Source organism: Musa acuminata, chromosome BXJ3-11 (assembly GCF_036884655.1).
Source record: "Musa acuminata AAA Group cultivar baxijiao chromosome BXJ3-11, Cavendish_Baxijiao_AAA, whole genome shotgun sequence".
In the NCBI taxonomy this organism is placed as follows: domain Eukaryota; kingdom Viridiplantae; phylum Streptophyta; class Magnoliopsida; order Zingiberales; family Musaceae; genus Musa; species Musa acuminata.
The window spans coordinates 22234381-22260685 of record NC_088359.1 but is presented as its reverse complement, the minus strand read 5'-3'; the positions used below and the strand labels follow the sequence as shown (position 1 = coordinate 22260685).

Genomic DNA, 26305 nt, shown 5'->3' with positions numbered 1-26305 from the left:
TTTGCTGCAAATCATTTTACTTGCTCACTACTCTACTTCCTCATTACATGCTTACGAATGTGTTTTTAAGTTAACATCTTTCGAATCGATTTTCAACGAACGAATATTTTTCGAAATCTATGACTTTTATCCCCTGTACTAATTCACACCCCCTCTTAGTACCGACTCATTCCTAACGTAGCTTTCCATCCTACAATTTCCATCCTAGAATTTTCATCATACACATAGATGGGTATGATTATTCGTTGGATGTGATATATATTTTTTACATAAATTCATTTAGATTGTTACTGATCCCATACAACTGATGACAACTGAATATTTTTAGTGCTTAGAACCATCTAATTCTCTTGTAGTAGATATGGTAAACTGATTTTATTTTCTCTAGAAGTCTTTGGTTCAATTATGTTCTTAGTATTTTGGCTGATAAAGATTTTGATAATATAGTCCAAAATCTCATCTTTCTTATTTATCTAAAAATAAAAACCCATCTAATTCTCTTAAATTCAGGTTGGAGAACATTTTAGTCAAGTTTATGATTCATTCCAATAAAAAAGATAAATTTTTAAATTGAAATTTATTTGGATTTGAATATTTAAATGGCTTGATAGATTTAGATTTGAAACGTATTATTTATTTATTTATTTATTGGAACACCATATTAAATCTGTTCAAATTGCTACAATAACAAACAACAAACATAAATTGTCCCAACTGTTTGAGTTCGCTTATAGGAATTTTGATACTCTTTAACCAGAATAATATGTTTTACTACTGGAAAAATGTAAAAGCAGAGCTCTCACAGATTTCGTAACACAGCAGTAGATACTCAACCATCTTAACAATGTTGCAAATGCAAAAGCAGAACTCTCACAGATTTCATAAGACAATTGATGATACTGAACCATCTTGACAATGTTACAAATAAGATGGCAAACTTTTATGGATTGTGATCATAATGGGGTTTCCAGTAAATATATACATGATCCCCAATATTCTGTACATGGTTTGATGATCTTATTTTGCCAGCTGAACTCCACGAATTAGTCAAGCATTCCATATAGAAATTGTTTCAATCCTGCAAATACAGGAGTAGTAATTTTTCCATGATCAGAACATCTTATTGGCTTACCTACAAATATCAGATCTGCAGGGTTGCATATTCTTGGAGCATTAGAACTTGATGATCTTCATTGTAATGAACAAGAACATTTTCCGATAAGAATCTCCAGGTTTGCTTGCACGAATGTTAACAGATGGATGTTAGATTCTTCCTGATGCATCAAGAGGGAAAACATCCTCGTAGATCACAAAAGGCTGAACAGATGAGCCTTTCTCCACTACTACTCTTCCTCATTACTGAGCCCATTATCACTATAACTCGTCCTGCCTGCTCACCACAGTAACCTGGACTTCGTCAGATGCTGATACTATAATCCTATGAACAGACTAATCGAAATAAAATTGTTCAAAGCATGGTAAAGAACTTGATTGTGCTGGTCACAGATATGACTTACTTCCTGATCAAGTCACTGACGTTCTTTCTTTGGTTGACTACAACTGTTGAAAAAGAGAGATCATTTTGCTTTCCTGGAGCATTTAAGTGAAAATAGTTTTTTCTGATTTCATCCTTGGATTTGTCAGATATTGAACCAAGGATCTGGACAGCTAAGCTGCTACCTGATAATGAAGAAAAGATGGGTCAGCAGGATAAACATGGGAAGGCAGCAAAAAGCAAATCAAATACAGTCCAAGATAAAAAATGTAAAATAAGATCAGCAGCTTGACAAATCATTTTATTTATTTAAGACTGCTACCATCACAAAGTTTTCTTTCACAGAAACTTCACACAAGATAGCAGCTACCAGGTAAGTGTAAACATAATTAGAATAACCAAGGATGATGGTTCGAAGATAACAACAATAACAAAGTCACAATATTTCAACTATTTAAGATAGGTTATGTGGATCTCTTGTTTCAATGCCATCGAGTCATGTAAGAAACCAAATCCTAGTCAAATTAAGAGTTTTAATTTTTTTTTATGGTTTCTAGTAAAATGTTTTTAAGTCTTCCTCTATCTCACATACCAACAATCATAATAAATTCATTTTTTTCTAACAACAACATTTGTATGTATCCTTAGAACATGTTAATATCATTTTAAATGGTTTTTTATCATCATATCCCCTATCAAGACCACACCTAATAGTTGATGATTGAAATCTTTTCTTTTCCTATAACTCTTCACAGAGAAATTATTGTCTCAAATTTGTAATTTGAATCAGGATTCATTGGTCTGTAAAAATTGCAACCCTAAGTTCTTATCATAATTCTGTAATTTCATACTTACACAATACAAGAGTGGCTCCAATCCATTCATTTTTTCCCCACCTCTCGCCCAATAGAAACCATGCAAAAGCAGCACCCCACACTGGCTCCAACCCATAAATAATTGCAGTTTCAGTCGCCGATACATTGTTCATAGCATTCATCTGCAGAAAATAAAACATTGCTTCTTTCTCTCTTTCTCTAAATTACATTTTCAAAAATGTAAGCCTTTAGGAAAAGAGAATTGAAAAAAAAAAAGGGATAGACAGACCTCCGCCCATAAGCATAAACCAGTAGAGAACACCCCTGTGTACAATGCAGGTATCCAAGGGAATGAATTTATCCAATCCCACATCATGGACCATGTCCATGTACCTAGGTTCAAGTAATGCACATTGCCAAAAATATCTTTCAGTAGAAACCAGATGACCGATGATAAGGCCACAGTGAACACCTAAATCCAAAAGACTAATTTGAGAATGAAATTTGTATGAGAGATGTTGAGGAGACACAATGTGTAAGATGCTGCAAAATATAGAACTAGCATTAGCTGAACCAACCTCGTAGCCAAGGAGTGCCATAATTTTCTCCTTTTCTGTAGTTCGTGAAATGTGTTCAGTCCTAAGCATATGGATCCCAAAGAACACCGCACTTAATATGTTCAAGATATCACCGGCCTTTAAGGATAAGAAGTCCATTACACAAAACAATGTCAAACATATAATCCAGCATAGTCATGAATCTGTACGTAGACATGGCTCCAAATATGTTATTTTCATGTGAGTTTCCTACCTGAAGAATGCTATGTTAACATCCCAACTTAGTGATGTTATCAAGTGCATCAAAATGCATAACATAACATATTCATGGTTGGGTAACAAGGTAGTCCATCTTCATTAATGAACAAGTAAAACAGATGCAAATTGGTGACGACATGACTTAGCTAGATGAATTATTTCCTTTCTCATTACAGAGATATGCAGTACTTACACAAGGCGGAGAGCCACCACATTCTAGAAATCCAACCCCTATGAGAGATACAATTGCTCCAGACCATATGAGCGCAGGCACAGCTGCTCCAAGCATTCCGTCCACCAGTGGAACAACGATCACCTGTTGATTATCATGTAATTCTTCAGAACTTCCCTGTAGTTCATCATTGATCTTTCTTTCTTCTAATCCAGAAATGCCAATTGGGAAAAGCAAACAAGCTGAAAGAAGCAGAACTTACCGTAAAGGCAGAGATGAACGACGCATGTCCGGCTTCAGATGTTAGCAAACCAAGAGCTTGACTAAGATAGCCACAGCTCACCCAAAAACCTAATTCTATTCCAGTGGATCGAGTATGACTATCCCGTCGTTCTTGGAGGATAAATGGTAGGAAGGGAATCGCTGAAACAACAAAGCGCACCATATTAAAGGATGCAGGCTCCATAATGGCTTCAACTTCTTTGAGAACCGGAATATCACTGGCTGAAAAATAGAAAGGTTTGTAAAACATTTAAAATAGTTACTCATAACCAAAGACAAGAAAATAATTTATGCTAATGCTATTAAACAACCAACATAAAAGTACTTGTAGAAATTCACATATGGAAATCCAAAAAACTTGACTGCATCAAGAATTTAATTAAGCAAGGCTTCTGTTACACAGGCCATGCTCAAGCTTGGTGGAAACTTCAATTAAGACAATTTTTGAAGTAGTTTGATGAATTTCAAGATGAATTCAGTTGCTTAAAGCAATTAACAATTTGATGTGCTACAGCTTGAATTCATGCTTCTATTATTTCTTTTTTGTTTCAAAGAAATGGATGTAGTTTGATTTTTTTTTCCATCATTATATTCCAGCAGCTGATAGACTTTTTTTTTTTAAGTACCAAATTTGAGTGGATTCAGTACCACATCCAGAAAAGAACAATTTCCAACTTAGAAAGTCTTGAATTTTAGATTGTGAGCTTGAACAGCATCCCAGCTCTGGATCACAAAAGAAACAGCAGAAAAAACAGATAAAAGATGTGACCAATAAGTTAGGAGAATCAAACAAAAGTAAAGGGAGGATAACAAAAAGATTGCAGGTATCTACTTTAGATAAGACTAGTAGAGAATAATTGAGGGTATCAAAGAAAGAAGACCACTGGAGAATGAATCACTGAATCATTCATCTTTGTGCCAGTAAAACTAGGCCTAGTTAAAATCCTCATATCTAATCGGCTCCAAAATACATATCTTTGAGATAGCTATGTTCTTGTTTCACTCAATTTCTTCTAACCTCTCATCTTTTCTAAGATGATCTAAATTATAATACCTCCAATTTAGTCCTCCATTAGAAGTGCAAGAAGATTTAAGTCGGTTTGTAAGATTGGTATACTAACACTAACTTGAGCCTAAGTATTTTAGGAAGATTTAAGTTGGTTTGTAAGATTGGCATACTAACATTAACTTGAGCCTAAGTATTTTAGGTCAATGGTTGAACTGAATAGATCGGTTATCCTATTGGGTCGGATCGTGACAAATGGTATAACTAATCTAATATTGGACATGGTGAGAAGCTTGAGTATTAAAGAGTTCATCGTTAATGGAGTTCAAAATACATTAATGCTTGGAGCCACCACTTGGCCAGACCTCATAGGTACCATAGAGGAGACTTAAATTGGCTTATAAGATGGATGGAGTTAAGTATTTTGGTCTAATGATTCAACTCAACAAGTTAATTTGTTAGATATTTCACTTGGCTGGATCATGATACAAATTTTCATGAATTTTCTGAAGCGACAACCATGAAACCCTATCTCACCTATCTAATTGCAGCAAATCAACAACAACAAATCAAATTAGCAATTAACAAATACGATTTAGCTAGGAGTTAAACCAAACAATTAACAGACGAGGGGCCAAGGCCAATTAATGTACCATAGATGACAGTGAGGACGTTGAGCAGGATGATGCTCCTGACCTTCTTGGAAGCAAAGAAGATCCTCGCCCACAGCGGACGCCTCCGCACGGGCTTGGCCCGCAACCTGAACCGGGGCCTCCGGCTAAGAGGAGCGAACCTCTCGTCTCCCACGAACGAAAACATAGCCAGCCACTTCTGCCCTTTGTTCACCTCAACCCGCACAGGCTCATCGGCCGCAGAAGCGAACTCGGCTCGGTCGCTGGAATGAACCCGATGGGGCAAACGAGGAGCAGACTCGCCATTCAACGAGCACCTGGCGAGTCGATTGGTCCTCTTCACTCCTCTATTCGCGTCAGGAATCGAGAAAGAGGAGGCGGAGGAGGAGAGAGTGGAGACGGCGAGAGGGGAGCCGACGACGGCCTTCCAAACCCAAGCGGAGGAGGAAGGCATCGCCTCGCCCCACGAGTAGCACTGCTCGAGGGAGGCCTAACAGTCGTTCTTCGTCGTGTACGAAAGACCGATGAAGTGAATCGCTTACTGTGTTCATCGGAAATCCGCTGAGAGGTGGCTTCCGATAGCATTCGGATTGGTGGAGGTGGGCATTTTGACGTGGATGTAACAGCCTCAATTGACCCGTAAAAATTTGGTGTACAGAAAACAAAGAAGGAAAAAAAGAAAAAGAAAAGGGAAAGCACAAACAATAATATCATAGAATTATTTTTTATTATCTCAATCTTCGATGATAAAGAAGTAAAAAAAAAAAAGAGAACAAACAAAAAATACATAGAGAAAAAAAATAAAAGAATAAAAAGGAAATATGAGATAACAGAAAATTTACCTCTTCTTCAAATTTATTACTTAAATTTGATTGATGAACTAACTCCATTCTAACCCAATGACATAAAAATTGATGGGTCAGACAACTCTGTTATGATAATTATGCTTATGTATGATTCATACAGAACAGAGAAGGAATAAATAAATAAAATTAAATGAAAAAATATCGCTTTATGCAAACATATTACTTTTAATTTCGATCGATTGACTCACTAGTGAGATCAGTGACCCGATGGAGGGCTATGACCTATTGCTTTTAAAGGTATTTTCCACATCACCAATGCTGTTCTGGAATGTGTGGTACGGTGAGATAAGGCATTGATCAAATTTGATTGAGAGAGTTTGAAATGGAGGAAATCCATACTAAAATGCAACCTTTAAATTCCATCAAATGTAATTTCGATGGGATCCCAGTTCTCTTTTACGAGAATACAAGTCTTGAGGTTGCGCTCATCTTTTCATCAATCCAGACTAGCCTTCATTTGGTATTTGGTGAACAAGTCAGCCAAATCCATAATAATATACAAAAATATAAAAATAAGAAATAAAAATAAAAAGATCTGTTAGGTGAATTATAAAAGCATTAAAAAAATCAAAATTAGAAAATTATTCACCTGCTTCGTCGTCTCCTCCGGCGGTTTCATCTTCGGATACGCAATCGACATTTCTGGTGATCTTTGTGGGATGTTGAAGCTTCTTGTTGGTCTTGTTCAGCACTTCATCTGTTCCAATCGATACATATGTATGGGTTTTGAAGGTGGGGTGACGTCGATGGACTCGTTCCTGTCACGGTTTTTTCCGTCGGTGTCCCGGCAGCAGATGGCGAACTCGAGCACCAACCAGTACTGCAAGTTCGACAGCTAGCTGCTGACCCTCTTCACCTCCTCACTTTACGTGGCGGCGCTGCCTTTGTCCTTCCTTGCCTCCACTGTGATGACGGTGTCAGGGAGGAAATGGTCCATGTTCCTTGGCGGCGTCAATTTCCTCATCGGCTCCGCTGTCAACGGCGCTCCCATGAACGTCTTCGTGCTCATCCTCGGCCGTGTCCTTCTCGGTATCGGCATCGGCTTCGCTAACCAGGGAAGATTACATGTAATATTGTGCCATTTATGCTGGTAGAGACAGAGATGCTGAGAAGCGACTGTGTTGTAATGGTTTACCGACGAGTTCGTTTGAGATGGCGCGTCAACGCGTCAACCTGGGGCTGGCCGCAGTCCCGGCCGTCATCATCACCATCGGCGCGCTCGTCCTGCCCGACACCCCCCAACCCCCTCATCGAGCGCGGCTACGAGGAGGAGGCCAAGGCCATGCTCCGCAAGCTCCGTGGCACCGACGACATCCAGGCCGAGTACGACGACCTGGTGGTGGCCAGCGAGGAGGCCAAAAGCGTGGAGCACCCCCGGTCCAACATCCTGCAGAGGAAATACGGCCCCTAGCTCACGATGGTCATCCTCATCCCCTTCTTCCAGCAGCTCACCGGCATCAACGCCATCATGTTCTAGGCTCCCGTGCTTTTTAAGACCATCGGCTTCGGCGACGATGCCTCCCACGTGTCCGCTGTCATCAACGGCGTCGTCAACGTCTCTGTCACCTTCGTCTCCATCGCTACCGTCTACAAGCTCGGTCGCCGCGCGCTCTTCCTGCAGGACGGCATGCAGATGCTCGTATCTCAGGTACTAGATTAACTCGATCTTGACACTCTCGTGTTCACGAGCACAATCATCGGCGAAGACCGCGGACGATGTGCATGCAGGTGGTGCTAGGGACACTGATCGCCCTCAAGTTCGGGACCAGCGGCGTGGCGGCGGAGCTGACGCAGAGCTACGCCAGCATCCTGGTGTTCTTCATCAGCGTGTACGTGGCAGCCTTCGCATGGTCGTGGAGCCCTCAGGGGTGGCCGGTGCCCACTGAGATCTTCCCCCTAGAGATCCGGTCAGCGGGGCAGAGCACGACGGTCCCCGTCAACATGCTCTTCACCTTCCTCATCGCGCAGGTGTTCCTCACCGCCCTCGGCTCTGCTCCCTCAAGTTGGGCCTCTTCTTTTTCTTGGCCGGCTGGGTGGTGGTCATGACCGCCTTCATCGCCCTCTTCCTGCCGGACACCAAGAACGTGCCCATCGAGGAGATGAGATCCTGTTGTGGAGGCGCTACTGGTTCTGGGGCAAGTTCATCAGCGACGACGACATCCACGTCGGCAACTTGGAAGCAGCCGTGTGAGACAAAAGGAACGAGAGTTGAATGCTGAGAGTAGTAGGCTTCATCTTCTTATTTGTTGCCGTTGAGAAATCCCACACTTTTGATTAACTACGCAAACTTCATCGTGTTCAATTTCTTTCCCTATAACGTGCCTCTCCGTTACAGAGTCTCTTGTTGAAGCTCTTCGGCTTGCTTGGTGGATAAAGCACTCGGATCCCGATCAAATACCAATCTGACCAAACTGGTTTGTTGATTGGACTAGTGAATCAAACGACGCGGATTGACAAAATATATAAATAAAATAAATTATGCTTTATTAGTATGACGTAAACATACATGCAAACGACGTAAATCATATCTCGTTTTCTGTAATTTAAAATCATGCAAATGACTTTCAATGACCTAACTGGTTTCTATTTTGAGTCGATTAAACTGGTTAATCGAATGAGTTAATTCAAATAATATATCGGTTTAATACGAGTTTAAAAAGTGAGGGATAAACAGAAAAACAGTCAAAGAATAGTTGAGGATGCTTTTATTATATTTGGAGATTATGGGTACTATGCGGAAAAAAAAACTTCAAATATGAACATTTGACAAAAAGAAACGTAAAAACATAGCTTTTTCTAGGGAATTTGTTCCAAAAATAAATAAAACAAAAAAAATAATATTATATAATATTTTTGTTTTGTGAATCGAGGGTTTGTGATATAGTGTAATAAAGAACAAATGCAATGTTCGAGACTTAATCGTGATTAATATATTCGATCTGGAAATAGATAATTATATTTTCAAGATTCCAATCTTTAGGTTATTTCTCCTACGCCTATAAATTACTTCCGGTTTCGGTCGAACTAACGCCGAGCCAACACTAACCCATACAATTACTCATTAATCCCTCTTTTATCACCTTCTTCGCTCTCCCATTGGGTCAATAGTCCACAAGAAAGAGAAAGAGGAGGGAGGGCAAAACCCCAGCAGGACGCACAGCTAGTTCCCCCACCGCACCGCACCGCCCCCTGCCTCCTCCCACCCTTGGACTCCGCGGCGGCGATGGCCAGTGCTGGCGACGACCCACCGCCGCCCCGCCTTCTCTCCATCCCCAAGGAGGGCGAGCGGATCCTCGCGCCCACCCGGAGGCCCGACGGCACCCTCCGCAAGCCCATCCGCATCCGCGCCGGTTACGTCCCCCAGGACGAGGTCGCCATCTACCAGTCCAAGGGCGTGCTCGTGAGCCTCTCCTCGACTCTCTGGTTTGCTAAATTTTGGATCTTGTCTCGATTCTTGAGCTAATGGTGCCTTCTTTCTTGGCGCTCGTCTTGGGGCGTGGTGGAATGCAGTTGAGGAAAGCGAGCGAGCCCGAGGTGCCACCGGGGTACGATCCAGCGCTGGCTGAGAAACCGAAGACCAAATCGGCAAAGAGGAATGAGAGGAAGAAGGAGAAGCGGCATCAGGTTGTCTATTATTTCCCACCTTCCTCTTTGTTCTTGTGGCCCATAATTAGGCATTTAAAAAAGATATGATGCCAGAAATATTTAGAGGCAATTCCGTGTTGGTGAAAGTGATTCTTCTTTTGGAAATAGTTCTTGTTATTGGCATCTTGACAGATCTTATCAGGATCTTAAAATTCAAAATTGTGTCAAATGTTTACCTAAACATGAACACGATCAGGGATATCCTGTGCATCAAACTGATGTTGTTAGATTGCTGTGATGTCTTAGGTCAAACAGTGTTTTTGATTTGTTGCGGAACATACAAGTACAACGTTTTGTTTAATAATTTGTTAGAGATCTAGATAGCATCTTTGGACATCTTTCAATATTACTTGAGGCCCCCATGGCAGATCTGATTGTGTTGGTGCTTTTGACTGTCTGATGATTGTGAAAACTGTTGGATGTGTCTTGTGATTCAAGGAGATCTGTGTAATATACATGCCATCCATGATATGCGCTTGTCTCTTTTTATTATTGGCAGATTATGGGTTCTCATGTTTATCAACCAATTTAAAGATGTCCATTGTACCTAGCCTATGCTCCCCATTGTGGTCATATTTTGAGAAATATCATATGTTTTCTTGAGGCGAAGGAATATGATATATCAGCAGCCATTGGTAAAAGATAATTACATTAAGAACATAAGATTTGTGTTAAAGCTTATGATTGGCTTGAAGAGGAGATTGATGGAGAATAATTTCTTGGATATGATTGCTAAGCTTATGTTGTCTCAGATCTTGTTAAATGATTTCAGCCAGTAGCAGCCATGTTTTAGTGTTTGTGCATGATTAAGTTAAGAACTTTCTGATTGTTATACTCAAGAAGATGGAAAATTGGATGATTCTTGATTGGATTAGGTGTTTTTGACTGTGGCTGGTAGAGTTGTTTCCGAGTGGTATATTCTTGATTGGATCAGAGGTAATTTAGCATTACTGTTCTCAGAATTTATTGAGTCAGAGCGTCAGACAAATGCCAAGATCTACTCTGGCAGTTCAAATGTTTAATGTGGTTATTGTCCGTAATTGCTCAATTTTCTTGATAGTAGATTTCGGATATCTTTGCATATCTTTTAGATGGTACATTTTAACATGCTTAATGGAATGTTACACAGTTGCTTTCTGTTTCCATGATTTTCTGCACTGTTGATGAGGGTCCTGGCACTGGACGTTGCCATGTGGAATTCCAGAGTCTCATAGTTGAGATACAACATGTGAAGCTAATATTTTTCAAAATTTGTTCCTTGTATAACTTGTTAGTTAGGATCAGCATACAAGGCCTAAGGTCATTACTTATACATTCTAGGTACAAGAATTTACAGTGGCAAAGTTTTTATGAGTTAAAAGCTGCATTTGCATTGATGGTAGTTAAATATTCTATATGCAAGGTCCATCAACTAGCCACTTCAATCCCTGAAGCCATCAAAATATTGTCTCTAGTTTATACCAATATTATGACCTATCCAAAGAAATGAGCATGCCATTCATAAGGTAATTGTCTCGATCTTTGATGATCCAATATGAACTCTGTCTCCTTCCATATTTGGAGTCATGTGTAGATTTCTTTTTAGTAAACAAAAATAGATTTTTCATTATTTTGTTTTCCTTTGAGTATATCAGTGTCTCTTTTACTTCATTTTTTATTGTTACTTATCAAGACTGAAAAAGAAGGGCTCACTGGACTAACAACAATGATCCATTCCTAAGTTTCTTTCAAACATGTGAGCTGTTATTAGTTTATTTTGAATCAGAACTATCCTTGTTCATAATTGTCTTGTTTTACCTTTCCTAGTAACTTCACCTAATTTCATAAAATTATATCTATCTTTAACTAGTAGAGTTTGTATATTTAGCTTATTGAATGACATTTATACTAAATAGTTGCATTCTGAACACTTTAGAGTATATGATGATCTTTCATACATTTCATTTTTATTATATACATATTTTTAATTTGATCTTTTGATTTTTCACTTTTTTGGAAGCTAGTGAAGTTAGCTTTTGGTTTATGCTATTATTGAATAATGATATTGACATATATGTTAGGCCCACTCCAGAAAGATAGATTTTAATTTTTTTTTCTGATGAACTAGACATTAATGGCAATTTAGTTTATCTAAAATGTCTATTTTACAGAACTGGAGCCTTTTATAAACCAACTTATAAGAGGATCCAATCTTAATAAATTATTTTTATTTGATAAAGTGGGTGATAGTTCAGCAGCTCAGTCAATCTAGCTTACACCCTTGAGCCAAATGCAACCTTCAGTTGGCTGAAGCCATAATGAAGCTATAAATTGGTTGAATTGATTATCATATAGATATCAAGTTAAAATTTGAAATTGCTATTGCAACTTGATGATCGATATCAAATGTGATTTGTGAAAGTGTACATCTTCTGTGGGTCTCAAGAATACACCTCAAGTTAATATATGTTGTAATTTATTAAAAAGATGTTTCCGGGTCTAAGAATATGCTGTCGATTATGTTTCCCAATTATTTCTGATCAGACTCCTCTCTTATTTTTACATGCTTCCCGTGCTGACACCTCCAAGTACAAAGCATTTTCTACCTTGTATAGCAGACCTCCTCGTAATGTCTTTCATTTGACTGAGACTTGTAGCAATCTTGAGCCATGGGCTGACTGTTTCATACCATGATGCATCATTACCATTCACCAACTCCTGCTCCAGTGCCATATATTCAAATTTATTTATTATGATTCTACAAGAGATTACTTTTTTTAGCTTGATTTTTGTTACCTAGATTGTTTTATGCACTGGCTAGATTTCTATATTGGTTATTTTATCACAGCATATGTCTCTATACCTTTTTTGTTTGTGGTTTATTTTAGTAGATTAGACTTATTACATTCTGGAAGTATGACCAGCTAGCTAAATGCAGGCTGCTCTTGAAAAGGAAAAGACCTTGGATACAGAACAAGCCGAGGTAATAAAAACTGAACCGGTTCCTTCTGCCGAAAGTATTGCTCAAGGAGAGGAATCCGTGGAATTAGTTACAGATCAGATAAGTAGGATATCTGTCTCTGCAACACCAGTGGTGGTCAGCCCTTCCACTGATACAGTGGAGATTCCCAAAGCCGAGTCTTCTGGTGTGGATTTAGATAAAAGAATTCGAGCACTAAAAAAGAAGGTATCTCTGATATGCCTCTTTATGTTCTGAAAATATTTGCCTGGACAGACACTCTTTCTGTATGTTTCAAGATGTGCAAATATCTGGTAATTGGTCGGGCAACCTTTTATTGATCAGATATCATTAGAGTTTGTGCAGCAATTTCCTGATTAGAACCTTATCACTGATCAAAATTTGAACTTTATGGAATTTAGAAATTCTGTGCCTCATGGAAATAATGTTAGTATACACCACCTAGTTTGTGATAGCTATTGGACATTTTAGTCTGAATTTTTCTGATAAATTAAAGAATTAGCAGCATGAGTATTCTGTATTTTGCGAAAAAGTTGTTTCAAGATCTGCATCTGAACTGTCTGAGGATTCCCAAAACGCAGATACGACTCGCAGAAGCACAGCTACAGGGTGACCAGCAAAGCATGAAGCCTGAGCAAGTGGAGAAGATGAGAAAAATGGATGGGTGGCGTGAGGAACTTAAACTCTTGGAGGACCGAAAGGTGAATTTAGTGTAATGAGTGGCGATTGCCTGATGAAGTACCAAGTAAGATCTAATTTCCACTGGTTGTGCTTGTTCAGTGTTCTTGGGTGTTCTCTTATGTGGGCTGCACAATCTTCTCTAATTGTGGGTGTGCTGAACCGACACCAAAACCTGTAGCATTTGGGTAGGCAATTTACGTTGTTCGTGTGTGCCCTCGAGCTTTGTAGTTATCATGTTTTATGTATCGGTGAATCCTTCATCTGGAAGTACTGATACCGCCATGGAGTTTCTCCTTTCAGTGTCAATGGTTATCATCATCATTGTTGGAAACTTCTTTTTCTACTTTTGGGATATTAAGAATCCCTTGTTTGATGAATGATCATAGAAATTCAAGTGGAATATAATTTTGCAAAATGTTGTTATAATATATATATATATATATATATATATATATATATATATATATATATATATATATATATATATATATATATAATTTAATGTTTTTTGGGTGCATATAGTAAATCGCTCAAAAATAAGAGCAACTAAAAATTACTTGATACAAAAAGGTGCAGTTGTACACATTATTTGTAGCCTGATGTATCTTCACCCAGATTATGTGTTTCAGGTTGCCTATTCCTAAGTCTCCCCTGAAAATGAATCGCAAATTTCGAAGAAATATCCAAAATCTAGTCACAGCTACTTTCATTCAATCAAGCTTATCAACACTGCTTTCCTCCATTAATTATCTATTGGCTGCTAAGGAATCTAATCAGGGAATACAAAAACAAATTGAGATTGTGAATGTTGAGTCGTTGGACGACGTTTTTGTTTCTTTTTTTTATTTATGAACCGGACAGAAGAGCATATCCCTTGGTCTTTCCATTCATCTTATATATTTTTAAAAATTAAATTTTAATTACTATATTAAATGAGGTACAAAATATTTTCATTAACAACTTGAGCAAAAATACCTATGAACTACGTAATAGCGGACTACTAACCATTAAGATGTTTCAATAGCCATCTCTCATTGATATTTTTATCATTTAATCTATTTTTTTAATGCTCCGATGATGTTTTCATTATTCATAATAATGTAATCGAATTTGCTTTCTTGCTTTGGAAAACACACTACCCGAAAAAAAAAAGAATAATAATAAAAAAATCTCAGCCGTGCAAACTGTTGTGATGTTTACGAGTTACTACGCCACCGACGAACACGATGGCGGGCTCCAAGCGGCCAATGACGGCACTTCCGAGACGCCAACTTCCCGGGATCCAACGGCGGCTGGGGCTGCTAACTGATGAATCGGACGGCCGAAATCAAGTCTTCCCCGCCGCGTTTACTCGCTCGGACAAGTCCTCCTCCGTACTCGCCCCTTTTCCGAAGCCGAAACATCCTGCGGAATCCCCAAGCATCTTTTCGAGTGCAATCGGAAACCCACCGGCCCCCGTACCCCCCCCCCCCTCCCCACCCCCCCCCCGATTTGCTCGCAATTTCTCGCCCATTCCTCTGCTTGGATTCAAAGTTTGCGGCTTTCTCAAATCCCCTTCTCTGCGTGAGAGCTCGTTCCATCGGAAATTTCTTGTGGATTTGGCGTTCTGGTTCCCAGGTTTGCGTCTTCTGGCTTCCTTGACCTCATGAGCTTGTCAAAATCTCGCCTTTGGGGCGCTTCTTTATGATGGGTCTTGCGTCACCTCCGACCCATGGTCTTCTCCAACCATAAGAACTACGGCTTTCGTGGCGCGATGGGCTCCCGGCACCGGCAGCAGCAGGGGACGGGGTCGCGGCCGAGGTTGGAGCGATGCAACGCGGTCAAGAACATCGATTACGAGGCGCCGGCAGCGCAGGCGTCGTGGTCCGCGTGCTCCACCGCCTCCGAGGAACCCCGCGACCTACGCGGCACCCGGTCGCTGGACCTCTGGCCGTCCACGTGCGCTCATCAGACGAGCTTCCGGATCGACGGCAGTATCGAGGGCGAGGTCGAAATCTTGTGCCATAGCCTCGGCCTCAGTGGCCCCGAGGATTTCGCCATTTCTGTCGACGACTGGGAGAGGCGCAAGGTGCGATCGTCCTTCGACATCCTCCCCAGGTCCAGAATCCTGCAGATGGACACCCCGACCCACGAAGATCCCAGTTTGGCGTCCAATTCTGTGCCTTCTCGGCCCTCGTTGGTATCTGGAGAAGAGCACATAAGCCAAAAGATCGCGGAGGAGGAAGATTGCCTGCTCCTTGATGGCTCGAACCCTGGAATAAGGGTTACAGACTCTGAACCTGTCGAGCTTCCATGTACTCTTCCGAGGTCCAGAGGAGGAGATGAAGGAATTCGAGGTGTCCGGCCACCGGTCCTTCTTCCTCCACCGCCTTTGTCAAACTTTGAACCTCCTCCGTCGAGACCTACAAATGACAATCCACTACGAACTCTTAAGCCGCCTCCATCGATGTCAGTTCCAGCCATTGACAAGATGAGCTCGACTTGGGATATTATCAAATCATTTGCTCCAGAGAGAGGTGTACTTGAGGCAGGTAGGAGGGAATCCGTGGATTCTGTGGAGAACGAAGACAAGGAGGGGGTCTTTGAGGCAGATGAAGTCACTGAGGAGGAGTTGAGGGAGCTGTGGTTGGGGGACACTGCTGAGGACTTCAATGGAATATCTTCTTACTCAACGATGAACGATGATGATTCATCCAGTACGACTACTGAACCGATGTTCATGATTTCACCAAATGGTAGGTTCAAGAGGAGGATAAAATCATGGATGCGTGGTGTGCTCCTGGGGAGTGGTTCATATGGAATGGTGTATGAAGGAATCAGTGAGTAAGTGATGATGCAAAATCAGTATTCCAAGAACTTCGTTTTGATTTATGCGTATGGCTTAGATTCTCAACGTTGCAATATCTAGACTATTCTTCTTTTGAATTTTAAGATACCTTGTGAATACTCCCATAGTTCATAAAGAAGGCTAATTTATTTTTGTATAGACTCCTTGACTCAAAGAAATTGGTCTATTATAGTTTTCAAATATCTTTCGGTTCTTGAATTTATGAGATATGCAAACTAAAAGTAATGTACTTGCGATGGTAATAACTCATAGCTTTAACTGTGAGGAGAGCTACACTTGGTTGTACTTTATCCATTACAACTTTGTACATAGGTGCACAAACAATATGTTATGAAATTTTTAAGGAGAAAGAAATAAAGAATAAGTTGTGAGATGAGTATAACTATAATTTGGTTGGATTCATGTTAGAATGCAATGTAAAGAAGTTTTTTATGACAAAGTAACTATTTACTTAGACAAGTTATGGGGAAATAAATACTGAGAGAAACTTGCACATATAATGTTTTTCACAATGACAGTGTGTATACTTTGTGGAGATTTAATGTTGTGGGTCTCAAAATGCAAGCTATTTACTGCCTATCAAATATGCTGAAGCATTTAAAATAGTAGAGCTACTAATGATAAAGCGATATGCACCAGCTTACTTTACTGATTTCTCAATTTTAATATATTAGTCCAAGCGTCATTTTCTTTAGTCCTTAATTATTTGTTTAAGCTCTAAGTGGACTCAGAATGCATATTTTGGATGAAGTTCCCTGGTTTGCGACATTTGCTGATGAGATTGTTCTAATTTAGGAGAATAGAGAGAGGCTAAGTAAATAAAGTTATTTGTTTATTTGGCCAACAGTTGTTCATGAGTTGATCAACCCATTTGCATGAATCATCTCTTTATCCAAAAGTTTCTTTTTCTGTATGCAGTATTTCTATTTTATTCAGGTCTTTGTGCTTCAAATAGAACAGAGTTTTTTTAAATGAAAAATTAGAAGGTCTACAAATTTCAAGAATAAGTAGGTATTGGCTCAACTCTATTAAATTGAAGTATTTTAAGCTTTATAAAGTAGTTACTGAGTTTGGATATTATAAAAAGAAATGAGCAATTAATAATGTGTTTGTCATATTAGGGAGAAATGAACTTTATTTGCTTATACCTGAAAGCGTTCACAAATTTACATCTTCTTGGGTGTCCCTCTCATATATGTAAGGTTCAATAGGTTCTTGATAGTATTTAGTCAGTTTTTACTGTATTTTTAGCTTCCTGTAATCAGCCAAACTTTGCTTGTTGGTTGTATGTCTCGATCTTTACTTGGAGGTCTATTATCACATGAAACTTGATTTTTCGTGGATGATATTTCCATTATGTTCAGCATTATATAATTCCATATATCTGCTAATGAGGATAACCATCTGGAGGGTCTTGTGGCTTTGGAATGTTTTATTTTCTGTAGGTTAACATTGATATAAGTGTCATTGGATGGTCATATTATTCTTCAACTAAGATATTCTTTCTTCATGTGTACAGCGAGGGTGTATTTTTTGCTGTTAAAGAAGTATCTTTGCTTGATCAAGGGAGCAATGCTGAACAATGTATTCTTCAACTTGAGCAGGTAGGATGATGCCAATTTCTATAATGTGATGATTATTGAGTTGCACTAATTCTTAATGTTGCTTAATAATTTCTTTGCAAATTATTTTCTTTTCTTTCTGGTTATACATGTTATTGCATATACATAGTTCTAAAGGGTAATTTGAAGTTCAACTAAATTCAGTTCTGAGCATTATTTCTTGACTTTTCTGTTCCAGGAGATCGCACTTTTAAGTCAGTTCCAACACGAAAACATAGTTCAGTATTATGGGACAGACAAGGTATCTAGTTTTTCTAATCTCGATATTTCATCAAGTTTTTGAACTGTGTATAAAGTTCTCCTGATAAGTGATATTTATATAGTAAAGAAATTTGTAAATCAAGTCTCATCAACTATGCACGTTTCTTAGTTCTCGTCTTTAGTGGTTCCTTTCCAGAAACTAATTTTACAACACACCTTAAATTTGTTTTGCTAGCATGGCATTGGAAATGTCCTAAAAAACAAAGATTAGGTGTTGCAAATTTATCAATTTGTGAAATAACAAATTAGGGATATTTAAACCTTTTTAATTCTTGTTCTTAAGCTTTTGTTAGTTTTCTGTATTAGTTTAACTTATCTAATGAAAATTTATTTGTTTTGTAATCTTTACAGGAGGATTCAAAACTATATATCTTCCTTGAACTTATCACGCAAGGTTCCCTTGCATCTTTATATCACAAGTATCACTTACGAGATTCCCAAGTTTCTGCATACACCAGGCAAATTCTAAATGGCTTAAACTACCTTCATGAGCGAAATGTGGTACACAGGTGATGCAACTTTTTTAACTTTTACATCTATTCTGGTATTTGTAAATTTGATCTCTTCAAGATATGATGTTATAATTTTTGGATCTTGTGCTTTCCAAGCCAGTCTTAGTTGGGGCCATGTGCCATGGCTTTACAGTTTATCAATATGAGTAGTGTCCCTGCATAATGGTGCATGGCACTGTTGGCATTTGTTATACTTTATCTTGTGTTCCAGCAAACATGCACTGCTAAAAGTTTATATAGATTGAAACTATATAATAAATATGAAGGGCATGTGATGCTGTTCTGTGCCATTATCTTGGTGGCATGTGCCAGCTGGGCCACCCGTGCCTTCGTCTTTGATTCTTCAATTCTGTCAATAATCAGAAATAGCTTGGTGATGGGACCAGATTTTCATATAAGTTTGTATAGATGTTCTCATTAGCAGCATGGACTGAAGATAATACAATTCTTGTACTTAGGGTTTCCTTTGTCATTCCTTTCTGCTTTATAGAAATATAACCTTAAGGCAACTTCTTTTGCAGAGATATCAAATGTGCAAATATATTGGTTCATGCAAATGGCTCTGTAAAACTTGCGGATTTTGGATTGGCAAAGGAGGTTGGTCTGTTTCTCTCAAACTTTATGCTTCTGATTTTTAACATAGTATCTTTATATTGCTTCTGTGAAAATTTTCAGATGACCAAATTCAACATGCTGAAATCTTGCAAAGGAAGTGTATATTGGATGGCTCCAGAGGTTAGCTTTCTTTCTTTGGTTTTCAAAAAAGAATATCTGTATTTTTCCACTAGTAGACAGACCAAGAAGACCGGCTTTTTTCATAAATAGTGCCAAGTAGATTAGGTGATGTGAAGGTTTTCTGCTAAGAAATCTAGACAAACTTCATAAAAATGGTAGTATGTAAATATCAACCACAAGAATTGTTTTATTGGGGTGCACAATATCAACATATATAGTCAAGTAAAATAAAAGTTTAGATCTGTTATTTATGTTGTTTGAGGAAATTATGTCTTGATAGAACATATACCCACATCAATGTATATTTGACTTTCATCTTTGGCTGCAATCATGAAGTTGTGATATATAAGGATTTTTAGATGGTAATGTGGTAACCAGGACCATGTCTGCTTTTGGTTTAATCCATTGAAATAACACATTTTAGGAGTTTTCTACCCATTGGCACCTATCAAAACTAAAACTTCAGTATCATATTTTGCCTTTGTGGGTTTCTTTTCAGATCTTGTTGTATTTAAAGTTTTAAACTATAGATAATAAGCTGCAGCTCCTGCTTTTTATATTGGTTTTGAGCCTGCCAATTTTTAACTAATCTCTTGGATGAGAGCTAAGATTGTTGAGCCATTTTGTTTAATTATCTTGTAAACAAAAATTAATGAAATTTTTGGAAATTCTAGATTCATTTGAAAGCACCGGTATCACTATTATCATTTTCCCAGGTTGTTAATCCTAGAAGAACATACGGACCAGCTGCTGATATATGGAGCCTTGGGTGCACTGTTTTGGAGATGTTGACTCGCCAGATACCTTATCCTAACCTTGAGTGGGTGAGTGATATGCAATCTTCTCTCTCTCAAGTGCTTCAAATAAAACATTTTGTTGTCATTTTAGTCAAGGTCTGCAATTTCGTACTGTACCGGAGTTTCGATATTCGTTCGGTACGGTACGAAACTATATACCGAGCGGTATACCGCTCGGTATATATATATATAACTCGGCGACGTCACCGAAGCGACATCGCCTCTCTCTTCTCCCAAGCGGGGCGACGTCGTCGAAGCGACGTCACCTCATTTATATATATATATTTTTTATTTAAAAGGCGACGTCGCAACGCCTCGGCGATGTCACCTCGTTTATATATATATATATATATATATATATATATAATCCGAAAAAAACGACATCACCTTTTTCTAAAATATATATATATATATATATATTTATTTTTCTTTCCTTCCGGTAGCGGACAGTCCGCGTACCGGTATGTTGTCGGACCGGTACATACCGCCCGTACCGGACGATATCATTCAGCATTGCCTACCTTGATTTTAGTAACAAAATAGTAAATTTCATTACTTTCTTATAGTCCTTCAGACAAATATGTTATCTGGAGTTCATATATTACATTATTACTTCTATATGACCTGAAAGAATATCACTGCTGTCAAGCAGCCAGCCATATCAAATACCAGTGAGAACATTTATTTAGTTTAATTAAAGATTTAGACAAATCTAGATGACTTGGCCTTATTATTTGATAGCCAAGTAAAAGATCATGATATATTAAGCATTAAATTTTTAAGCTTGCAAAAGTAGAAAAGGAAGCACAAAGAACTTTACAAATGCATACTAAAAAGAGACCAAGAAAAATTCTGACATTTGATATTGCTTAGAACATATGACTAATACTCGACTTGATTGAAGATTAGAGATTAGATAGTAGAACATTTTTAAGATTATATGAGATTCAGAACAGTGCTAGACTTAAGAATGATGACACAACTACCATATATATTATAATATGATAACGGAACATTCTTGCCAAGTCACTTTCTCGTATATCATAATGTGATAATAGAACATGCATGTCACTAGAAAGTTTCTCTATTATACTTTTTGTGGTGGAGAATGGAATTATAAAAATTGCAAGATCTATAGAGATGAGTGACCTTTCTTTTGAAAGAGCTAACTATTCTGGCTTGCATTTGCCGATGTTGACTTGCTACTATGCTACTGCTGTTGCTACTTTTGCTGCTACAACTACTGCTACTACTAATGTTGTTGTTGCTGCTGCTACTACTATTACTACTAATTATTATAATTGCTTTTACTGCTAAGTAGTCTTGCTTGTCTTGAGTTTCAATTTTCAGTTGCTACTTGTATATGTTTGGGAAAGGCACGATATCAATGTCAACACATTTGGTGTCAATAGTACTTACTGGTTCATTCTAATTTGCAGACACAAGCTTTGTTTAAAATTGGCCGTGGCGAACAGCCTCCTATTCCAGACTACTTGTCTGGAGATGCACGTGATTTCATCAGCAAGTGTGTGAGAGTGAACCCCAACGATCGACCCACTGCTTCACAACTGCTTGAGCATTCATTTGTCAGGGGTTCGTTGAGAGCTTCTTCAGGATCTAATTTATCTTTGTTTAATAACAAGAGATGAACTCACTAACTCAGTAATGACGCTTCAAAAAACATATGGGTAAAGCACTCTGTCACCCTTTTTGTTAGTCTTGAAGTTTCAAGTGGTCAGTTTTGTCCTAGCAATCTTGTTGGTATATGCTTTCACAAGATGCTACTAGAATGGGATGCTTATTTAAGAACTCTGAATCGTGCCATCAGTTTATTTTTAATGAACTGGAAACCGTTTTAGATTGGATGTGTTTATTGTATAAATTCAATTCTTTTTGTGCAGATCTTCAGCGATATGCTGCTAATATGCTGACTAATTCAAGGCTGATATTATGATTCTTCACTAGCGGAGCCTCAGTGGATAGCATATAGTAATGTTGCTGGGTTGGTGCTCAACAGCTTGGACTTGCGGTGTTGGCTGTCTGTTCTTTCTCAAAAGCTGCTCATATCTGGTGATCGATATGTTCATGCATTAGGCTTGCACGAGACAGAAGTGGATCCGAAACCTTGTTGTGGAGCAAGATGAGTGCATGTCCTTGTGTATATGTATGCATGGTTTTTGAGTCCCAGTGTCCTCAAGGTTGCTGTTTATTGAGTAGATGATGTTGTCTATTTTGGTGTTTGTATTCTTTAGCTGTTGTTCAGATTGTATTGATCTTGAGGTAGAAGCCTAAAGCAAACTATCAACTAGGCAAGCTTTTATGCTTAGTTCCATAGTATGCGGAGTCCAACATATCATATTGTTTCATATCATTCCATAGTACTTCCAATATGATCCATTTTTATAATATAATAATATCATATCGAATTGTTGATTATTGTTGATATTAGATTGAGATCGTTCGTCTGTGGCGGATGACTAAAACCGAGCTTATTCGAAATTGGCTCTTTATTTTTTGTTAGAATTAGTTTATTTTTCCACATTAATTTTGAATTCATCTAAAATCAATCTAATAAATGACACAGGATCTATTCATCGTCAAACCAGCTTGTGAACGTTAAAATTTAATTGCAGATGCACAAAGTTGTCATTATAAATTCCTTTGATTGAATGGTGTGTAGGTCGGATTCGGATATCATGACAATTCAAGTCCGAATCCGAAAATTTCAAACGACTCTACTCCAATTATTAATCTAAAAGCATAAAGGTAATAAAAGCAAATACTGCTTAAAGCCGCACTAACAAACAGTTGACGCCTCCACCGTCACCCCACTAGCTCGCTTCGCCGCCCTTTCCCTCTTCGTCCTCCCTTTAGATGCACGCACAACTTATGGAGATATAGAGAGAAGAGGCTCCAAAATCCAAAGAGGGGGAGGATCTCGGCGGCGATGACGACCCCAGGCGACCACCACCGGCGATATTCTCCGCTCGACGACCGCCGGCACCGCCGTTACATGGGCCCGCCCATATCCACCTCCTCCTCGGCCGCCTCCTTCAAGGGCTGCTGCTGCTGCCTGTTCCTCCTCCTTACTTTCCTCGCCCTCCTCGCCGTCGCCGTCGCCCTCGTCGTCGTCCTGGTCCTCAAGCCCAAGAAGCCTCAGTTCGATCTTCAGCAGGTGGCCGTGCAGTACCTCCTCATCGACTCCACCACCGCCGCCCTCGGCGGGGCCCAGCCACCGGCAGCGTATCTGTCGCTCAACATCACGCTGCTGTTCATAGCGAACAACCCGAACAGGGTGGGGATCCGGTACGAGGCGGCGGCGCTGGAGATGATGTACCGCGGGGTGCCTCTGGGGGTGGCGACAGTGCCGGGGTTTGGGCAGCCGGCGGAGAGTCGCCGCCTTGTCCAGACCCGCGTCGTTGTCGACCGCTTCAACGTGCTCCAGGCCGACGCCCTCGATCTCGTCCGCGACGTCGCCCTCAACGACCGCGTCGACCTCCGCCTCACCGGCGACGTCGCCGCCAAGATCCTCGTCCTCGGCCTCTCCTCCCCCAGAGTTCAGGTCACCTCCTTGCTAACCCTAATTCCTACTCCATCTTTTTTCCCTTCTATTTTACATAAAAAATCCCAATAATTGCAAAATAAAAACTTCAACTATATATATATATATATATATATATATATATATATATATATATATATATATATATATATATATTATGAATTAATTTTCTTTAAGACAAAGAAGTAAATTGATAATCCAGCTTAAATGTTCTCGTAAGAACGGAATAGAAGAGGTTTCATGTAGGACAATTTCTAATAATTTACGGAAAAATATTATAATATTCATATAATGCAGTTGTATGTATGTGGAGTCTATAATAAACCCCCTTTTTTTTTGTTAAAATTTTTTTCTTTAAAGCGTCATCAGAGATCAAATTCTAAATATCTTTGATTTCACATAAATAATCAACATTAATGAAACTATAGTTACTCTTATGGTTCCAACTGGGAATCTTTTTCCTTGTATGGACTATGATAGGTTGATCATTTCATACGGCATGTTCAATACCATCATGAGACCTACTTCTCGTTAGATAACATCGATTCGTTTTTACCCTTATTTGACGAAAATACAATGATCATTTTTGTCTGAATTAATATATAATATATATTCAATTAAATCCTTCTTATTCCTTTAAATTAATAGGTGTCGGTGGATTGTGCAATCGTGATCAGCCCCAGGAAGCAATCGCTCATCTACCAGCAATGTGGAGTCGACTGAGTACATCTCTAATGAGTCTCTTTTTCCATTTGTATGTACTTGGAAGCTCTAATTCTTTTAGTTTAGTTAGCTTCGGGGCAAAGTATCGGTGAAGGGATGCTTATCATGGCCAAGTTGGTGCCCGCAACACCATGGCGGTGCGCTCTCTCTCTCTCTCTCTCTCTCTCTCTCTCTCTCAGTAACCTTTTTGTTTCGTTGGGTTCTCTGCGGTCTTTGTGCTGGAAAAGGGTAGGCACGAAGAGGAGGACAGCCTCTCCTCAACCTTGGTTTGTCTTTTAGAGATTTTTGGTGAAATGTTGTTGTGGGTGGCATGTTCTTCTCGGCTTTTCTGACTGATGAGGATTGGGTGATACCACCTGTCATGCATTTGGTCGCGATTTCCTATTTAATGATTACATAGTATTTCTTATAATTAATTATTTGTATTATTTCAATCTTTATACTTTAAAAAATTATATAGTAAAACATTTATTCATCGATTTTATAAATAAAAATATAAAAATAAATGATAAAATTATAATTTTAATATTTTAATTAATGATGATAGACGATATCGATAATAACAAACGATAACATGGGGTCATGGGTAGTTATTGTAAATGAAGATCATTTTGCATTTATATTGATGTCAATGCGACATTGCTCGAGAACTACGTCGATGTAGATGTAAAGTGATTTTTACCTTCATTATTGTTTTTCTTATTCATAGTCACTCGGGTTTTCAGCGACGTTATCGTTTACTATCATTAACGTTGTCTATCATCACTAATTGGAATGTTAAAATTATTTTTTATCTATTGTTTTCATATTTTATTGATAAAACTGATAGTATTATGGTAAATGGATATAGATGTTTTACTTTTGTAATTATAGAATTATCAATATAATTTTTTAAAACATAGATACCAAGGTACAAAAGTTAATTAACTATAAAAGTAATTCATAATTAATCTTCAATTTTTAGATGATAACATTTTTGAAATATTATATGTGTGGATTGGATCTCATATCGATAATTTTTAAATATATTTTTGATTAATTTTTTTTATTTTAATTTTTTTATATCTTATCATCTAATGGTCAAATAGGAGAATGTTAGATTTTATGATACTATCTAATTATATAAGATATATTATAAATATGAATGGATTTTAATTATGATTATCGATCAATATAAAATAAATTTAATTATGGTAAAAAATTTTAGGAAATGATTTTGATAGGCGGAACTTCCACCTATAAATAGACATAATCTTTTATAACTCAATGTGAAGATGTGATATTATTGAGATATTATAAATCTTCTCTTATCTCTCCTCTGTCTTTAATCCATAATTCATTACAGTCCTATAAAGGATATGAAGGAAGAGAAGATGAGTCTAGTTCTTTTTATAGATCGATCTCGCTATAGTCGTCAAATCTGATGTTTTCATATTAAATAAAAAAATTTTGAATAGTATCGAAAAGATATACATCGTAAATATGATTTATCGTCATTTGATTTCAATTTATGATATTAAAACTTTTTGTATAATAGCATAATCATGATTTTAACGCTAACATTTCCATAAGCCCAAAATCATAACCCTAGAACCTTATGAACCCCAGGTTGTATAGGATCTAAGATAGTATCGCGAGTTGATGTATCTCATGATTTTGCAATGGTATTATAAGGGTACTTGTTTGTGAAGACTTTGTATGCAGTAGATTGTAGACTCTTTATGCTGTGAGTCAATCTTCATATTTGGTAGTATCGATCAAGGAAAATTAAGAAAAATACTTAATAAAATTTAAACTTCTCTTAGTGTAAATAGCCTTCATATGTAGAAATGAGTGAACCAACTACATTTTAACCTAGATTTCTACTTTTTCACACC

General features: G+C 38.3%; 5 protein-coding genes across 6 annotated transcripts; 4 read left to right on the top strand and 1 right to left on the bottom strand.

Moving 5' to 3' along the window:
* Positions 1-854: 854 nt before the first annotated feature.
* Positions 855-5831, bottom strand: LOC135652505 (uncharacterized). Of its 2 annotated transcripts, XM_065173473.1 has the most exons (8): positions 5239-5831; positions 3560-3801; positions 3319-3441; positions 2889-3005; positions 2600-2782; positions 2351-2492; positions 1518-1680; positions 855-1390 (listed from the first exon to the last, which is right to left on the bottom strand). In XM_065173473.1, the coding sequence occupies exons 1-8, from the start codon at positions 5669-5671 to the stop codon at positions 1375-1377; spliced, it is 1419 nt and encodes a 472-aa protein (XP_065029545.1). In that variant the 5' UTR covers positions 5672-5831; the 3' UTR covers positions 855-1374. The 2 variants fall into 2 exon arrangements, with proteins under 2 accessions (XP_065029545.1, XP_065029546.1); XM_065173474.1 differs by lacking the exon at positions 855-1390 and having other exon boundaries at positions 1536-1680; positions 2351-2431; positions 5239-5809.
* A 1160-nt stretch (positions 5832-6991) lies between these two features.
* Positions 6992-8129, top strand: LOC135586309 (sugar transport protein MST6-like). Its single transcript, XM_065174389.1, has 4 exons — positions 6992-7112; positions 7178-7446; positions 7561-7731; positions 7812-8129. Exons 1-4 carry the CDS (start codon positions 6992-6994, stop codon positions 8127-8129), a joined length of 879 nt encoding a protein of 292 aa, XP_065030461.1.
* A 1005-nt stretch (positions 8130-9134) lies between these two features.
* On the top strand, positions 9135-13745 carry LOC103971355 (partner of Y14 and mago). The gene is made up of 5 exons (XM_009385353.3): positions 9135-9483; positions 9594-9707; positions 12646-12894; positions 13269-13388; positions 13468-13745. The coding sequence occupies exons 1-5, from the start codon at positions 9307-9309 to the stop codon at positions 13555-13557; spliced, it is 750 nt and encodes a 249-aa protein (XP_009383628.1). The 5' UTR covers positions 9135-9306; the 3' UTR covers positions 13558-13745.
* Positions 13746-14763: 1018 nt separating this feature from the next.
* On the top strand, positions 14764-22579 carry LOC103971354 (mitogen-activated protein kinase kinase kinase 1). Its single transcript, XM_009385352.3, has 9 exons — positions 14764-16191; positions 17736-17820; positions 18017-18079; positions 18451-18608; positions 19133-19208; positions 19287-19346; positions 20063-20170; positions 21583-21831; positions 22045-22579. The coding sequence occupies exons 1-8, from the start codon at positions 15080-15082 to the stop codon at positions 21790-21792; spliced, it is 1872 nt and encodes a 623-aa protein (XP_009383627.1). The 5' UTR covers positions 14764-15079; the 3' UTR covers positions 21793-21831; positions 22045-22579.
* A 367-nt stretch (positions 22580-22946) lies between these two features.
* On the top strand, positions 22947-24743 carry LOC135652704 (uncharacterized). The gene is made up of 2 exons (XM_065173876.1): positions 22947-23705; positions 24354-24743. The coding sequence occupies exons 1-2, from the start codon at positions 23091-23093 to the stop codon at positions 24426-24428; spliced, it is 690 nt and encodes a 229-aa protein (XP_065029948.1). The 5' UTR covers positions 22947-23090; the 3' UTR covers positions 24429-24743.
* The last annotated feature ends 1562 nt before the right edge of the window (positions 24744-26305 follow it).

Bases quoted from the DNA above. Each gene is read 5' to 3' on its own strand.
- LOC135652505 (XM_065173473.1), bottom strand. From the start codon at position 5,671: ATGCCTTCCTCCTCCGCTTGGGTTTGGAAGGCCGTCGTCGGCTCCCCT. The intron at 3,442-3,559 runs GTAAGTTCTGCT...GATAATCAACAG, and splicing joins CGTTCATCTCTGCCTTTACG to GTGATCGTTGTTCCACTGGT. The intron at 2,493-2,599 runs GTCTGTCTATCC...TATTTTCTGCAG, and splicing joins GTTTATGCTTATGGGCGGAG to ATGAATGCTATGAACAATGT.
- LOC135586309 (XM_065174389.1), top strand. From the start codon at position 6,992: ATGACGGTGTCAGGGAGGAAATGGTCCATGTTCCTTGGCGGCGTCAAT. The intron at 7,113-7,177 runs GTATCGGCATCG...TTATGCTGGTAG, and splicing joins CCTCGGCCGTGTCCTTCTCG to AGACAGAGATGCTGAGAAGC. The intron at 7,732-7,811 runs GTACTAGATTAA...ATGTGCATGCAG, and splicing joins TGCAGATGCTCGTATCTCAG to GTGGTGCTAGGGACACTGAT.
- LOC103971355 (XM_009385353.3), top strand. From the start codon at position 9,307: ATGGCCAGTGCTGGCGACGACCCACCGCCGCCCCGCCTTCTCTCCATC. The intron at 9,484-9,593 runs GTGAGCCTCTCC...GGTGGAATGCAG, and splicing joins ACCAGTCCAAGGGCGTGCTC to TTGAGGAAAGCGAGCGAGCC. The intron at 12,895-13,268 runs GTATCTCTGATA...CCCAAAACGCAG, and splicing joins TTCGAGCACTAAAAAAGAAG to ATACGACTCGCAGAAGCACA.
- LOC103971354 (XM_009385352.3), top strand. From the start codon at position 15,080: ATGGTCTTCTCCAACCATAAGAACTACGGCTTTCGTGGCGCGATGGGC. The intron at 17,821-18,016 runs GTAGGATGATGC...TTTCTGTTCCAG, and splicing joins GTATTCTTCAACTTGAGCAG to GAGATCGCACTTTTAAGTCA. The intron at 18,609-19,132 runs GTGATGCAACTT...CTTCTTTTGCAG, and splicing joins GAGCGAAATGTGGTACACAG to AGATATCAAATGTGCAAATA.
- LOC135652704 (XM_065173876.1), top strand. From the start codon at position 23,091: ATGACGACCCCAGGCGACCACCACCGGCGATATTCTCCGCTCGACGAC. The intron at 23,706-24,353 runs GTCACCTCCTTG...TTAAATTAATAG, and splicing joins TCTCCTCCCCCAGAGTTCAG to GTGTCGGTGGATTGTGCAAT.